This window comes from Populus trichocarpa, chromosome 12 (assembly GCF_000002775.5).
Source record: "Populus trichocarpa isolate Nisqually-1 chromosome 12, P.trichocarpa_v4.1, whole genome shotgun sequence".
Taxonomy (NCBI): domain Eukaryota; kingdom Viridiplantae; phylum Streptophyta; class Magnoliopsida; order Malpighiales; family Salicaceae; genus Populus; species Populus trichocarpa.
Genome location: NC_037296.2, coordinates 865954 through 879707, shown reverse-complemented (window position 1 = coordinate 879707; position 13754 = coordinate 865954). Strand labels below are relative to the sequence as shown.

At 33.3% G+C, this 13754-nt stretch overlaps 2 protein-coding genes and 1 long non-coding RNA gene across 8 annotated transcripts; 2 read left to right on the top strand and 1 right to left on the bottom strand.

Annotated features, from left to right (window-relative positions):
• Positions 1–219: 219 nt before the first annotated feature.
• LOC7489810 (mitochondrial carrier protein MTM1) lies at positions 220–4960 on the bottom strand. Of its 6 annotated transcripts, none has more exons than XM_024582061.2 (10): positions 4458–4958; positions 4075–4164; positions 3861–3989; positions 3468–3527; positions 3183–3353; positions 2315–2411; positions 1751–1842; positions 1481–1630; positions 855–910; positions 220–666 (listed from the first exon to the last, which is right to left on the bottom strand). In XM_024582061.2, exons 1-10 carry the CDS (start codon positions 4731–4733, stop codon positions 531–533), a joined length of 1257 nt encoding a protein of 418 aa, XP_024437829.1. In that variant the 5' UTR covers positions 4734–4958; the 3' UTR covers positions 220–530. The 6 variants fall into 6 exon arrangements, with proteins under 6 accessions (XP_024437829.1, XP_024437828.1, XP_024437830.1 ...); XM_024582060.2 differs by having other exon boundaries at positions 855–913; positions 4458–4956; XM_024582062.2 differs by lacking the exon at positions 4458–4958 and adding an exon at positions 3671–3737 and having other exon boundaries at positions 855–913.
• Positions 4961–6808: 1848 nt separating this feature from the next.
• On the top strand, positions 6809–7542 carry LOC127904125 (uncharacterized). Its single transcript, XR_008057013.1, has 2 exons — positions 6809–7143; positions 7337–7542. It is a non-coding gene; the product is annotated as an uncharacterized LOC127904125 (long non-coding RNA).
• A 1804-nt stretch (positions 7543–9346) lies between these two features.
• LOC7489809 (plastid division protein PDV1) lies at positions 9347–12033 on the top strand. The gene is made up of 2 exons (XM_002318334.4): positions 9347–9792; positions 11194–12033. Exons 1-2 carry the CDS (start codon positions 9445–9447, stop codon positions 11704–11706), a joined length of 861 nt encoding a protein of 286 aa, XP_002318370.3. The 5' UTR covers positions 9347–9444; the 3' UTR covers positions 11707–12033.
• The last annotated feature ends 1721 nt before the right edge of the window (positions 12034–13754 follow it).

Below are 13754 nucleotides of genomic sequence, written 5' to 3'. Positions count from 1 at the left end.
AAAAATCTATTTTAATGTATTTTCAAATAAAAAACCAGTGTCAAGACTCCAGCAAATGCCACTGCATAGTTCATAAGCCATAATCATTTGTATTCGATATATGAACTTTCTTTCAAATTCCTGAGTTCTTCCCGTTCACACTTCATAATTCTCAACGATTGTACATTTTGTGATCTAACTCGAAATGTAAGAAACAGATGGAAGAAGTATGGAAGAGAGTTTGTAAACTGAGGTCAACTCAGAAAAAAAATTTGCTGGGAGAAAATTTCCCCAAGTATCAAAATTTCTCCTTCTTTGGAGCAGTAGACGCTAAGGACAAAATTGGATGATCAAAAGAAAGATTCAATCCTACTCTTCCAGGCCTAGAGAAAAGCACCTAAAACATGATTAAACTGCATTTCTTCTCTGCTTTTATATTATTCACATAAGCTACTACTGGCTGTTTTTCCAATGTCAAGTGTTGCTCCCATGGCGTCACCAAACATTGCTTCCGCAAGAACCAAAAAACTTGTGAGGACACCAATCCCAATTTATTCTGAAGTCGCATATCGGTGATGTAGAGCATACTTCGCAACTTCATAAAATGAAACTACAATCCCAACAGATGGCCCGGCACGACCAACACGAGGACCAACACCTGTGAACAGTGCCCTTATTCCTCCATCCCTGTTCCAATGAAATCAATATTCATTAACATATGGTGAAGCTCATTAGATCTGTCATGGCAATGCAATCAAGTGGTTCGCATGCCACCAGGTACCAGCCTACAAAGAGAACCTAACAACAGTTTGGCATTGATTAATGAAGAAGATGGGTTTTAATCAAAAACTAAATTCATGAAATTAGGAAGATACCTCCAAACTTCCATCAATGTTTGCCGGGTAGTCATCCTCAATGCTCTGACAGGATCCTTCTAAAAATTAGAAGATATCAAATTCATTAGATATCACTGGTCAAGATAGCAGTGCATGAATTCAATTCTCAAGCCACAATCTGGAACCTATTTCAGTTGGTTCCTCTTGTTATCGTTTGGCTTTCATGAAACAAAATAATAATTTAATTGCAGTATTTACTTTTAGTTGTTTCTCAAATAATGACCCTCTACCGAGAGGTTAACTCAGAAGGGGCAGGCTAAAGGATAGGCAAGAGGGTTAGAGCGGAGGGTCAGAGGCTTCCTCCAGTCTCTCACTCCAGCACCTGGGATTGCAGGGCATACTCAGCAGCAGGTTAGAGTGAATTATATATTGACTATAGAACAGAACACAGGGTTGGCTGGTTTGCTTATGCTTATTCCGCTTTCTCTAGCTGGTATAAAACCTTCCCATACTGATAACCAAATGGATTCAGCTCTAGGAACTTCAGAACCAGCATTCCATAGCCCTAAATTACAATATGTATGGAACACCCTAACACATATGAATGGAGGCTAAAATCTGCCTAAAATTGCGTTCAGAAGGACAGGGAGAAGAAATAACCTAACCTCTATCTGCCTGCGGGTTTTTGCAACATCTAGAGGGCATGTAGCAGCAGCAGCAAGACTTCCTGCGACAAAAGAAGCAGAAAAGTTTGCTCCAAAGACACTCAAACCATTGGATTCCTCGCCAACCAAACTTTGGAGCCTTCTCCTGATCTATATCAACAGAAAAAAGAACTTGCCATTTCTCAGCAAAATATGCAGCATATAGACTATAACTACATCTGAAATCCATTAGCCCAAAAAAGAAAATTCCCAATAAGATGACGCACTTACTGGCTCAAGGGTTGACCAACAAATTGCTGAGTACGGAACATCACGAGCAAGTTGTGCTCCCATGCCTGTCCACAAGAAGCGGTAGCCTCTTGCTGTTGCAAGAAACCATGTTAATTATAGCAATAAGTAGTTCCAAAACAACAAGTTGATTCTGCATTATATATTTTCTGGGACATGTTTTGACTTTTGATCTCCAACCCTTCATTTTCATCCTTTTTTTCTTTTCTGACAGGATCCTACATTGTCCTTTCAGTATTCAAGACTTTTTCATAGGTTTCTTGTAAGCGGTATGGATTTTGTATGAATTTTAATGAACCAATGCCAGCCAGCAGCAAAAGACTTTTTTTTTCTCTCCCGAGCACGGATACTGATTGCCAGTAAACTTTATTCCTCGCCAATCATTACTAGTAACAAAGCTGAGTTTGAGGCCACAGTCATTCAAAGTAGGTGATATTTCAGATGAGGGGTGAAACAGGATACACATCTCTTATAGTTTTATTACACTACCTTCAATTTCCAATCCAAGGAAGATCTACAAGTATGCAACCATAAAAGAATCCTTACTGTTTTGAACATTGTTTGTACTTCTGACATGGGAGAGGACCTCGAGTAGTGTTTTCCAAACTCCGGGAGGTTTACCAGTTTGAGTTGCCTTAAATGCCTATGGTTGTTGCAACAAAAAAGTTAAATAATAAGCTCCCATGAAAAGAAAACAACCATCCAGGATCAAGTATTAAAGCAAACACAATTTCATAGTATAGAGTTAGTTTCTTAAACAATGTCTGGGGTGACAAAACATAGACTAAATCATTGAAATTGTGGAATTCCTGGTTCAACATTTTCTGTCACAAAATAGATTGATGCATCGAGGAACACTTCAAATAACATCCCTTGAAATTATGTTTAGTCGTACATCCTTATGGAATCTGGGAAAACAGTGAGTGCCAAATTGCTGTCCACATAATGAATTGGGAACAAAGAACTGTGCACCAAATTGTAATTCATATAAAAGAACAAACATTCACAAAAACAATTTAAGAAAAAAAAGAGAGAGAAGGCACAGAAACACAAATATAAAGCCACAAAGAAATAATCTCAAATTCTATGCTTCCTACTTATGGCACCAATCCAGATTACAATGGGCGACAGGGATCAAACAACATTTTAGAATACCCAAAAAAAAATACAAAATGTCGACAAGGGTAAATCATCATCTACTTAAACAGGTGACATCAATAGTTCCATTTCTAGCGTCACATTGAAACTAATTAACTATTAGTTGTAGCTTAGGGAGCTTGGAATCTGCATACTTATAGCATCCCTCCATAACAGTACTGGAGGTGTGTAAAAGATGGATGAATATGCACCTGATAGAGGGATTCATTCCCAATATAAAACAGACAGTATAAATATAAGAAATCATTGTTTCTACCTGCATGCGGGTTCTAGCAAGTTCGATAGGGTAGCAAGTTGCACAAGCTAACGAACGTGCCAATGAGCCTGCTACCAAAGGCACATAAGGTGTGGCACCAGGAATATTTTGGGCAGTTAGATCCTCCAGCCAATTACGAAATAAATCATAGCATGGTAGGTAGATCCCAACCTGCATTCAGAATTATGAATAAATATTATTGAAAGCTCACATAATATAAAATATTTTAACATCACATTAGCGCCACCTCTCAACTGAAATAACCTCAGTGATTGAGGGACTTACTGTTGGCACAGCCAGGGCCAGAGCAGCATTTGTACCTCTCCACAGCCTCGCAAATCCTTCCTGAAAATTCATCCTCCAATTACACATCTGGTAGTGGTTCAAGCCATAGAAAACTAAAACAACGAAGTCATTATGGATATGAACCACAGAGTTGCATATGCATATCACAATCATTTCACAATAATAAAGGATAATATGCATGCCTGCAACTGCTTCACCAAACACGATGTCAAACTTGTATTAATTGCATCTGAGATGCAAATTTTTCCACTGCAAAATACACATACAAGGATTTCAATGTCCCATCATGCAGTTTTTTTTTTTATTATTATTCTTTCACCCATATATACCACTACATAATTCTATTTAATAAAATACTAAGAAACCACCAACCTGTCGAATGATTTTGTAGAAAACATCCAGAGTTCCCTTATACTGAAAACAATCTGGAGGACAAATCAACACTGTTCCATGAACCCCAGCACGTGTACATGATGGCGAACACCTAAGATCAGCAAACATCTGAGCCAACACCCCTAATCAATCGCAGACTGTGCCAAAAATAATAGTTCTACAATATAAATACCGAAAAAAAGTCCATACATACCATGGTTGGCCCAAAATATGCCATTCGACTTATAATGTTACTTAGTGGGTGTGAGTACGCAACTCCAGCTGCCTGTGCTTGCAACCTTGTCTGCAAATCAAAGAACATGAATCAACTCCGCAATCGCCATGCATTTCAATTTTTGAACTACTAAAACTAACATCAAATGTAAAAAAATCATATCCCTTCAGAAAAAATGGAAACTCCACTCAAGAAACACCAATGAATCTTATAAAATAAACCAGTAGAATTTACTTAAATCAACAACCAAAAAATGCCAAAATAATTCCTCATTTAAAAACCTAAATATCCAAAAAAAAAAAAACCGAAGCCCATGAAACAAAATAAAAAAAATAAACATAAATCACTGAAAAATTAATTACCTTGACAACATCAAGAGGGTTAACAACAATAGCAGACAGAAAAGCAGCACCAGCAGCAGACAAAACTCTTTCTCCGATCCCTAAATTCCAATCTGTTGTTGTTGCAGCTGCTGCTGCTCCATTCGGTTGTCGTTGCACCTGCGCATCACAGAAGCCTCTCTCAGCCAATCCACCGTGGTCATGACTGCCATGAAGAACCACCATCGATGATAAATCATGCCCCTTGCTATCATTGTTTACTTCCCATTGATTTCGTGTTATCTCTGACCCCATCATCTCAAAAAAGAAGAAAAAAAAAGTAGATTAAAGAGATGTTTGGAGCTCAAAAAATAATGGGCTTTCGGAGTTATTTAAGGAAAGAGTGCATTTTTTCGGGATTTTTGTGTTCTTCCTGATTCCTTGGAGAGCAGGAAAACGAAGAGAGGGAGAGCGTTCTCTTTAATAGAATAAAAACACAGCGTCTTTGCTTAGGCCACGTTTGGTTGACGGTTTTTTCTGAAAGTGAAAGTATGTGTTTAGGGTTTGTTTGGCTTTGGTTATTAGACTTTTATTTTTGGCTGTGTGGTTGATATAATATTAGTTTTTTTTTAATTTTTAATTTCTAAGTAAGATTTATTATTATCAAATATAATATTTTAAATGTATGATTTTGACTGGATTAAAGAACTTATTCCAAAGCTAATGAGTTCACCTTGTATTAATATCATTTCTTTCCTCCTAATTTAATATTCTAATTCTATGTGCTTATACTATTATCATATCTTATTTTAATCATAATTTTATAAAATTTTAATGTCCAAAAAAATTAATTTTTTTGACAAATTAAATATTTATTTTTTAATTAAAAAAATGATTTTATTAATGACAATAATTTGACAAAAATACATTTTCAAAATCAATATATTAGCAAGGAAAAATAACCCTAATATATTTTAGTTTGGTACATTTTATAATTATTTTTTATAGTTTAGAAAACTAACTTTATACATGTGTTAACATTTAACATCATCACACAAAAAAATAACAAAAAAATACATGATTATTTACAAGATTGCTATTATTTTTTATTTAACAACTAAAAAACTTTTATTTTAAATATTATAAATTTTTCATTGAATACCAAAAAAAAAAATAGTAATCCTTAATCATTATAAACAACTATCTTATAGAGTAATCCTTAATCATTTTTCATTAAAAATCCAGAAGAAGAGAACATTGAAAAAAATTGGTTTATTTTTATAAACAAATGTGGGTCCCTTTGCTAGCTTATACTAGAAAAATCGAGCCTTGGCAATCACATATGATATAAATTAAGATAATTATTTTTGACAAAATTATAAGTTAATAACAAGAAATCTATGTTTGTTAATCATAGTTAACTTAGTTACTTAGTAGCAATGCCTCATGCATATGCTTGCTAGCATCTCCACAGCTATGAATGTAACATGGCTAAACTATTTGATACTATTTCAAGAAACTTCACCCCACTTGTGAAATATAAGAGATCAATAAAATATAATAATCAACTATCAATTATTCTTATAACAATTCAAAATAATCCAAAGAATTTTATAAAAAAAATTGTAAAAACAATAAAGAAAAATGGTGAAGTAAACCTCTAGGACTTGCAATGAAAAAAATTATAAATATCAAGACATCGTTTAGAAACACGAGTGTGACTATGTGTGTGTGTCTATGTATATATATTTAAATTAAAAATATTAAAGTAATATTTTTAATTTAAAAATATAAAGTGTAATCATAGTTGTATCTTGGAGTATAACTAATTAGAGTAATCCTTAATCATACCCAAGGTTATCAAAATCGCGTTTTGACTCGTAAAATCGTACGATTTTACGAGTCAAAACATATAAAATGTATAAAATCAGGTTTAAAACTTGAAAACCAGTAAAATCAGTCAAACCCGGTCAAACTCGCATAAAATCGGTTCAACTCGGAAAAAACGTTAAACACGAACCGATTTCACGATTTCACGTGAAATATAAAAGAGCTGCAGCGCCTCCACCTTTCCCCTTCCCCAGTTCCCCCTTTCCCCTTCCCTTGTTCCCACTCTCTACTCTCCACTTTTACTAATTGTCTGCTGAATATTTAAGATCTGAAATTCTGAATTTAATTATCTTAAATCTCCACTTTTCACTCTCCACTCTCTCAGCGCCTCTGGTTTTGCTTCCTTTCGAGAATAAGGTAAGAATTTATTCCCAAGCTTTGTTTTTTCTATCTCGCCTCTGGTTTTTTCTGTCTCGTTTTTACTCCCTGCATCGTCCACTTGAAATCCTTACGTTGAGAAGAACACATCATTGTCCCTCTATTTACTGCTTTAACAGTCAAAGGCTTGATGGTTGTAAGCTCACACTGAAGTATTAAAATGGGTTTCTGAAATACTTATAGAGAAGTAGATATCTGAGTTTTTTTTTTTTTTTTACTTTTTTGGATTCTTGGGTTAATTTTAATTGTTCTCTAAGATAATTGGGTCTAATTATAATGAAAATTTTGGAATTGGTGTTTAATAATAGTGGCTGAAGAAAATGAGGAACAACATGACGGAGATCAATCAGTGGTGGGATACTGGGATGAAATTATAATGCCTGCAGACGAAGAGCCACTGCATGAAAATCATGAAGAAGATGGTAAAATCACTGAACTAGAGAGCACTAATGCAATCAAGGTACAACCATTTATCTTTAATTTTCCACTTTGTTCATTTCCATGAAAATTTGGATCAAAATCAAAGTTAGATTGTAACGTGTTCCAGTCTGCCTAGCTATTGCACTGACCTTAACTCTGGGATGAATTTTGTTTCCTAGGATATATTCAAAATTTTGATACGTGGACTGTCGGTTTGATGGAAAGTAATGCAGTGACAGGTTGTGAAGAATCTGTGACGACAAGAGAACTGGGGAATGCTTGATGATACATTGCAAATGTCTTTGTGACAAAGGCTATCAGATTCTTCTCCCTATAAGAAACTGTTACTGCAAACTTATGTAGATCATGACAGATTATTGGTCCAAAATCCTGATATCAAGTACTAATATACTTATTTATTTGTACTGCTTGTTCATTCTTTAGGCTTTCCATCTTCTTTTATCTGCAAGATTCTTTGAGTTGTAGTGCTAACCCTTCATATATAGTCATAAGTTTCTTTTCTTGAGAAGTTTAGCATAATGGAGAGTAGATGTTGTATGAACCTTGTTAGAATTTATAGATATAATTGTTAATCAAAGAATTTTTCTGCTTCTTCACTGCAGTTGTTGGAATTCATAGATATAATTGTTAGTCAAAAAAATTTTCTGCTTCATGCATTTATACATTTTTGAATTGAGTTCGTTTCTTTTTCCTTTTTCAAAGCCACACGTAATATATTTTTGTTGTAGCTAGATTGAAAATGTGTGATGATTAATTGATTATGATATTCACACCTTCTTCACTGCAATGCAAATCTAGTAATGATGGAATGATGGAATTGATTTTATTAATGGAATAATGGAATGATTTTAGAAAAAAATTAATTGTATAGTATATGTATGAATTTTTATTTGAAGCATGAATTTTTTGTTAATGTATTTTAAAATTCCTTACGATTTTACGATCCGTTTTTACGATCCGAGTTTGTTTTGTATTTTCCGTGCCGTGTCAAAATCGTGATTTTAACAACCTTGATCATACCTACATGATATAGGTTGACATAATAATCTATTATGCTAAAATAATAATATAAAATATAAACTATAAAAATAATATACTCAAGTGTGTTTGGAAGTGTGGTAGCGGTTGTTTTTTAAAGTGTTTTTCATTTCAAAACACATCAAATAATATTTTTTTATTTTTTAAAAATTATTTTTGACATCAGTACATTAAAATAATATGAAAATATCAAAAAAAAAAATTAATTTGAAATAAAAAAATAAAAAATTTTAATTTTTTTAAAAAACACTTCTGAAATACAATGTCAAACACACCTTTTATTGTTGCCATGTACAAATTGTCTCAGCGAATTGAAAATAGATCAATGATTATTTTGTTAATGTATAAAATTATATGAACACACATTAGGTTTTTTTTTTCTGCTAAAATTTAATATGATTTTGTATGTTTTGGATCGTTTTGATGTGCTGATGTCAAAAATAATTTTAAAAAATAAAAAAACATCATTTACATGCATTTCAGCACGAAAAGTTATTTGAAAAGTAACCGCTACCACACTGCCTAACATATTCTAAGTCTCCTCCTATAAAAAACAGTTTGGTTTGGGTTTAAATTTTAATAACTTAAAAAACCGAATGAAATTGAACCAAACCAATTAAAAAAATTCATTATAAACTAAAGATCCTTTTATAAAACAAAGGCAATGTGAATCAAAAGCAGTAAAAAACTAGCTCAACTAAGGTTCATTAATTCAAATTGAACTTAAATATAAAATCAAATTAAAATTAAAATTAAATTGATAAGTTTTTTTTTCATTTATTTTATTTTAATTTAAAATAAAAAAAATAATTTTCTAATATAAATCATACCGTCTCAACAAATACTCACCACAATTTAAGAGATAATGATTAAGTTGGTGTTTGGAAGTATAATAATTTTTGTTTTTGAGTGTGTTTTATTTTAAAAAATATAAATTAATTTTTTTTATTGATTTTTTATAGTTTTGATGTATTAATATTAAAAAAAAAATATTTTAATATATTTAAAAAACACGTATTTAATATTACAGTAAAATATACATTTTAAAAATATTATCATTTAAAAATTTATTTTTTATTTGTTTTTAATAAAGCACTTGCTAAAAGAGGCATGGGTAAAAATTGATTAAACAAAGAAATGGGCCCTATCTAACCCCAACCCACCCAAAAATCATTTCCCCCCTACAAAATTTAAGTGCACCCAAAATTGGAGTGCAAGTAAAAAACCTCTTTCCCTCTCGATTACCTGCTTCCCTTTTTCTTCTCTTCTTCTCTCTAATGAAATGAAATGGGACATGGAGCTCGAAGAAATAGAAGCTGTCCTAGAAAAAATATGGGACTTACACGACAAATTGAGCGACGCTATTCACTCAATTTCACGCTCTCACTTCCTCCACTCAATCAAATCCCTCAAAACCACCACCACCACCACCAACAAGAAGCTCAACAACGAAAACGATGTCGGATTTGAAGACAACAACAGCAACAGCAACAATCGGGCATCTGGGTTCGTTTTTTTTAAGGATTTTCGAGTTGATGGGAACGACTTGTCGACCATTCAAGAGGCTAAGAGTCTTAACTCTATTCGGACTGCTCTCGAGAATCTTGAAGATCAATTGGAGTTCTTTCATGTGAGTTTGGTTTTTGGGTCTATGGGATTTTTTTTTTTGTATTTGTGGGTTTTATTTGGTTTCGAGTAATTTGTCGGAAATGAAGGGAATTTGTGAAGTTTTTTTGGGGGGTTTTTCTTTTGGTGGGTTTGTTTTGGGTATGGTATGATTGGTTGGTGAAATTATTGGTGGAGGGAGAGAAATCTGAATCCAGGGTTTCTATTTATTGATTGTTTGGTAATTAATTTTATGAGAATTCATGAAATTATTGTTATTAATTTGAGTGATTTTGATCATTTTGCTTGTTTGATAAATTTGGTTGCGACTCGATTTTGATATTTGTTTTCCTGTTAATTTAGCCTGCATTGGTTGTTATGAGAACCAGACTAGCTTAATCAAATTTAGGCAAAAGAGTGTTCTTTATTTTATAATTGTAATTAGATGATTGTAAGGCTTGTGGATTGCTGACATGCTTTGATATTGTGGGGTGCTTAATGAGTTGAACTTATGTGAAAGGACTGGAGAAAGTGAGACGCATCTGATAATTATTGTGTTGGTTCCTTCTAGACTCAATAAGACTAGAAGTAGTGTACAACTTGTTTGGATACAACTGTTTTACAGTTAAGAATGCTTTGAGATAGTGTGGAGGAGAGGACTCTTTTGTCCTTGATAGTATGCTAAATAGTTAGAACGTGACACGGCTCTGTGTTTTCTGGTTGCAATGAAGGAGTAGGTTCCCTTTTGTCGATGGTGCATCGATTGTCCAGCAAAAGTGAATCTAGTTTTTAGGGTCTGAGTGGGTCGAAGTGCTGTCAGAAGAATATAGTGGACCTATTGAGGTACTGGAGAAGATGTGAGTGTTAAGGACTGCGTTGAAGTGGTAACCCCAGGAAGATCTGAATGGCAAAAAGGACTTCTGAAATGCCTGGTCAAATAAAGCCTTCTGAAATCATTTCAGATCACAAATGGTCAGTTATTCTGGGGGGGGGGGGGGGGGGGGCGCTAAACATATCTGACTGATTGTAATTAGATAGATAAGCTCTGCTGATGTTGGGGATAGCATAGCTTCAATTGGTAGGGGGGGGGGGCGCTAAACATATCTGACTGATTGTAATTAGATAGATAAGCTCTGCTGATGTTGGGGATAGCATAGCTTCAATTGGTAGTCTCAAAGAGAATGGAGTGAGTCAGAACTGGTAATCATGCAAGATTGATTACAGTAAACGGAAGTCATCTGGTCCTACAATGAGAAGAATGTTTGGGACAGTGCTTGGTTGAGTTGTTCTAGGTGCCAATAGTGATGCTCCCTCAAGTATATTGGCTTTTGTTTCTTATGCTTCAATTTATGTTGGTAGAACTCTTTGCTTCACATTTCATACTCATGCATCATTGGATATTTATGTCATTTCTTCTGTTATGCAGACAGTACAAATACATCAGCGGGCTGAGATAGATGCTGCAATTGCTCGACTAGAACAAAGCAGGATTATTCTGGCTATGAGATTGGCTGAACACCATGGTAAGAAGTACAAAGTAATTGAAGAAGCTCTGGCATTTGTCGGGGATGTACATGATGCAAGTCAATTTGTGTCCCCTGAAAACCTTTATGGTTCTCCTACAAGCCCATTAGGTGAGAACCTGATTAGGCGTGAAGGGAAGAGGCCTAACACAGTGATCAAAGTTCTCCTTTCGAGTTTTGAATTTGCAAAGAAATCCCTCAAATTGGATCATGTTGGTGGCCTATTGGGCAATGCTGCTTTATTCACAGTTAGCATGATTGCGATGCTCCATCTGCATCAGGTTGCCCACAATCACCATCCATATAAACAAGAAGATCTTTACAGCGACAGGAATGGGAAGAAAGCTTTTGGGCTGGAAGGATCTTCATCCAATGGTAGTCTGGACCACTTGGATGTGATGTTAGCCAGGGGTTGAAGTAAAAGCCTGAAATTTTTCTTGCAGTTAGATAAATGGTGGAAGCTATGTTGTTATTATGGTTGAAGAAGCTTTGTTGTTTTTGCGGATTTCTTCCCACGAATATCTGGAGATGTTGAGAAAGGTGCTAGCATGATCCAGTGCCAATTTTTATTGCTGTTGAGATTTGGAATTGTTGTTGAGCTGCAGATCCTTTTTGAGTAGAAGGTTTTTTCTTGGGTGCTGATAGTACTAGTAGTTTACTTGTTGATATGCCATTTGTTTTGATTGTGTATATCCTAATATCTAACCAAGTTTATCTTGCGTCTGATAAGTTTATCCTCTTCATCATGGCTTTCTTTTTATTTTTTTCCCCTCCTCGAAATGTTGTGCATCCGGATCTTTCAAGTGCGGTTTTTTTTTTCCACCATGGGAATTGGTTTTCATATTTCAAGCGATAGATATTGATATATGTCTTCTTTTCAGCCAGTGACTCAGTGGACTTTGTTAAATTTAGTTTAAACTTGGTTGGATAATATCAATAAATAAAACAATAGTAATGTTGATCAAGGGTGACCAGATAGCTCACAAGTTGATGAGGTGATTAATGCTGTATTTGGAATTATGTTTTATATTTTTGAATTGTTTTAATGTATTGATATAAAAAATAATTTTAAAAAATAAAAATATATTATTTTGATGTATGTTCAAATATAAGATATTTTAAAAAATAATTATTACAATACTCTCAAACACTTTTTAAATGATATAAAACTTATTTGATGTTGTGTACTTATGTTTATATGTGTTTTAAAAATATTTTATATTTTAAAATATATAAATTAGTGATTTTTATAACTTTGACATACTAATATAAAAATTAAATAAAAAATCTTTAAAAAATAATGGCAATATATTTTTTAAATAAAAAATTACCAAACATGCGCTAATGGGGTGGCAACTATGATAGAAAGTGAAAAATCCAAAACTCCAAGTTTTAACAACTCTATTGTCCGGATTGGAAACAGGGAGCTAAAAACCTGTGAAAATGTCCAAATAACACATGTTAGATTCCATGTCGGCCACTTCAAAATCTCCTCGTGTCCAACGTATGTTCTAGGTCTATTCCCTTAAAAAGAGGTGGCCGTTCTTTTCCTCGACAGCCGTTCTCGTTCACCTTCAGTCCTCACGAAAAGCGAGCTCCCTGTCTTGCTTAATGGATAAAAAAGAAAGCATACCTCCAAGCTTCCCGGATGAGAAAATCAATCCAAAATCTTTGTGGTTCCACTGAGGATTCAAGGGATGAGTTTGAAATTGTGATAGTTATAATAATTTAAAGTATTTTTTATTTAAAAATATATTAAAATAATTTTTTTTTATTTTTTAAAAATCAATTCAAACCTCAGCACATGATCTGAAAATATAAAAAAAATTATTTTAAACAAAAATAAAATTTTAAATTTTAAAAAATATGATTTGCACCACGTTCCGAAACACTCCCAAAAATTTGGAGTTTGTGATGTAATGTATAGCGTGAATAAAAATTATAATTCTCAAATATTAGGGTTATAGCCTTTAAAATGTAGGGAAATGGATAAAAATAAAAATAAAAATAAAAAGTGAACAAGAGTTTTGAATAAAAGGATTGAAACCTATTCTTGTGCCTAATTTTGAATTAAAGGGTTGAAACCTAATTTTATCATTTGTGTTGGTCCAATATATATTTTAGAACTCAACTTAAAATTGGTCAAGATAAGTGGATTGGTAACAAGTTGTTACCTATCATTTACAAACGCTAGAGTAAAAAATATTATAAATTAATAAACTATTGATAGAATAACATGACGGACCAATAGTAATTAAAACAAAACAAATAATATAACTTACATGCTGTTTTATAGTTATTCATTCAATTAACCATTAACCATCCATTTTTATTTATTTATTTGATATTGACATCCGTTTTATTTTTAAAGAAATCTAAGTGAACAAAATTTAACAAATATCAACAAGAAAATTAACAATAGAAAAATACTAGATACTAGCACGTTATATGTTGTAGGTTTGTA

Excerpts from the sequence above, each read along its gene's own strand:
- LOC7489810 (XM_024582060.2), bottom strand. The coding sequence starts at position 4,733 with ATGATGGGGTCAGAGATAACACGAAATCAATGGGAAGTAAACAATGAT. Across the intron at positions 2,412-3,182 it reads TTGCTAGAACCCGCATGCAG|GCATTTAAGGCAACTCAAAC; the intron begins GTAGAAACAATG and ends CAACAACCATAG. Across the intron at positions 667-854 it reads ACATTGATGGAAGTTTGGAG|GGATGGAGGAATAAGGGCAC; the intron begins GTATCTTCCTAA and ends TCATTGGAACAG.
- LOC7489809 (XM_002318334.4), top strand. The coding sequence starts at position 9,445 with ATGAAATGGGACATGGAGCTCGAAGAAATAGAAGCTGTCCTAGAAAAA. Across the intron at positions 9,793-11,193 it reads ATCAATTGGAGTTCTTTCAT|ACAGTACAAATACATCAGCG; the intron begins GTGAGTTTGGTT and ends TCTGTTATGCAG.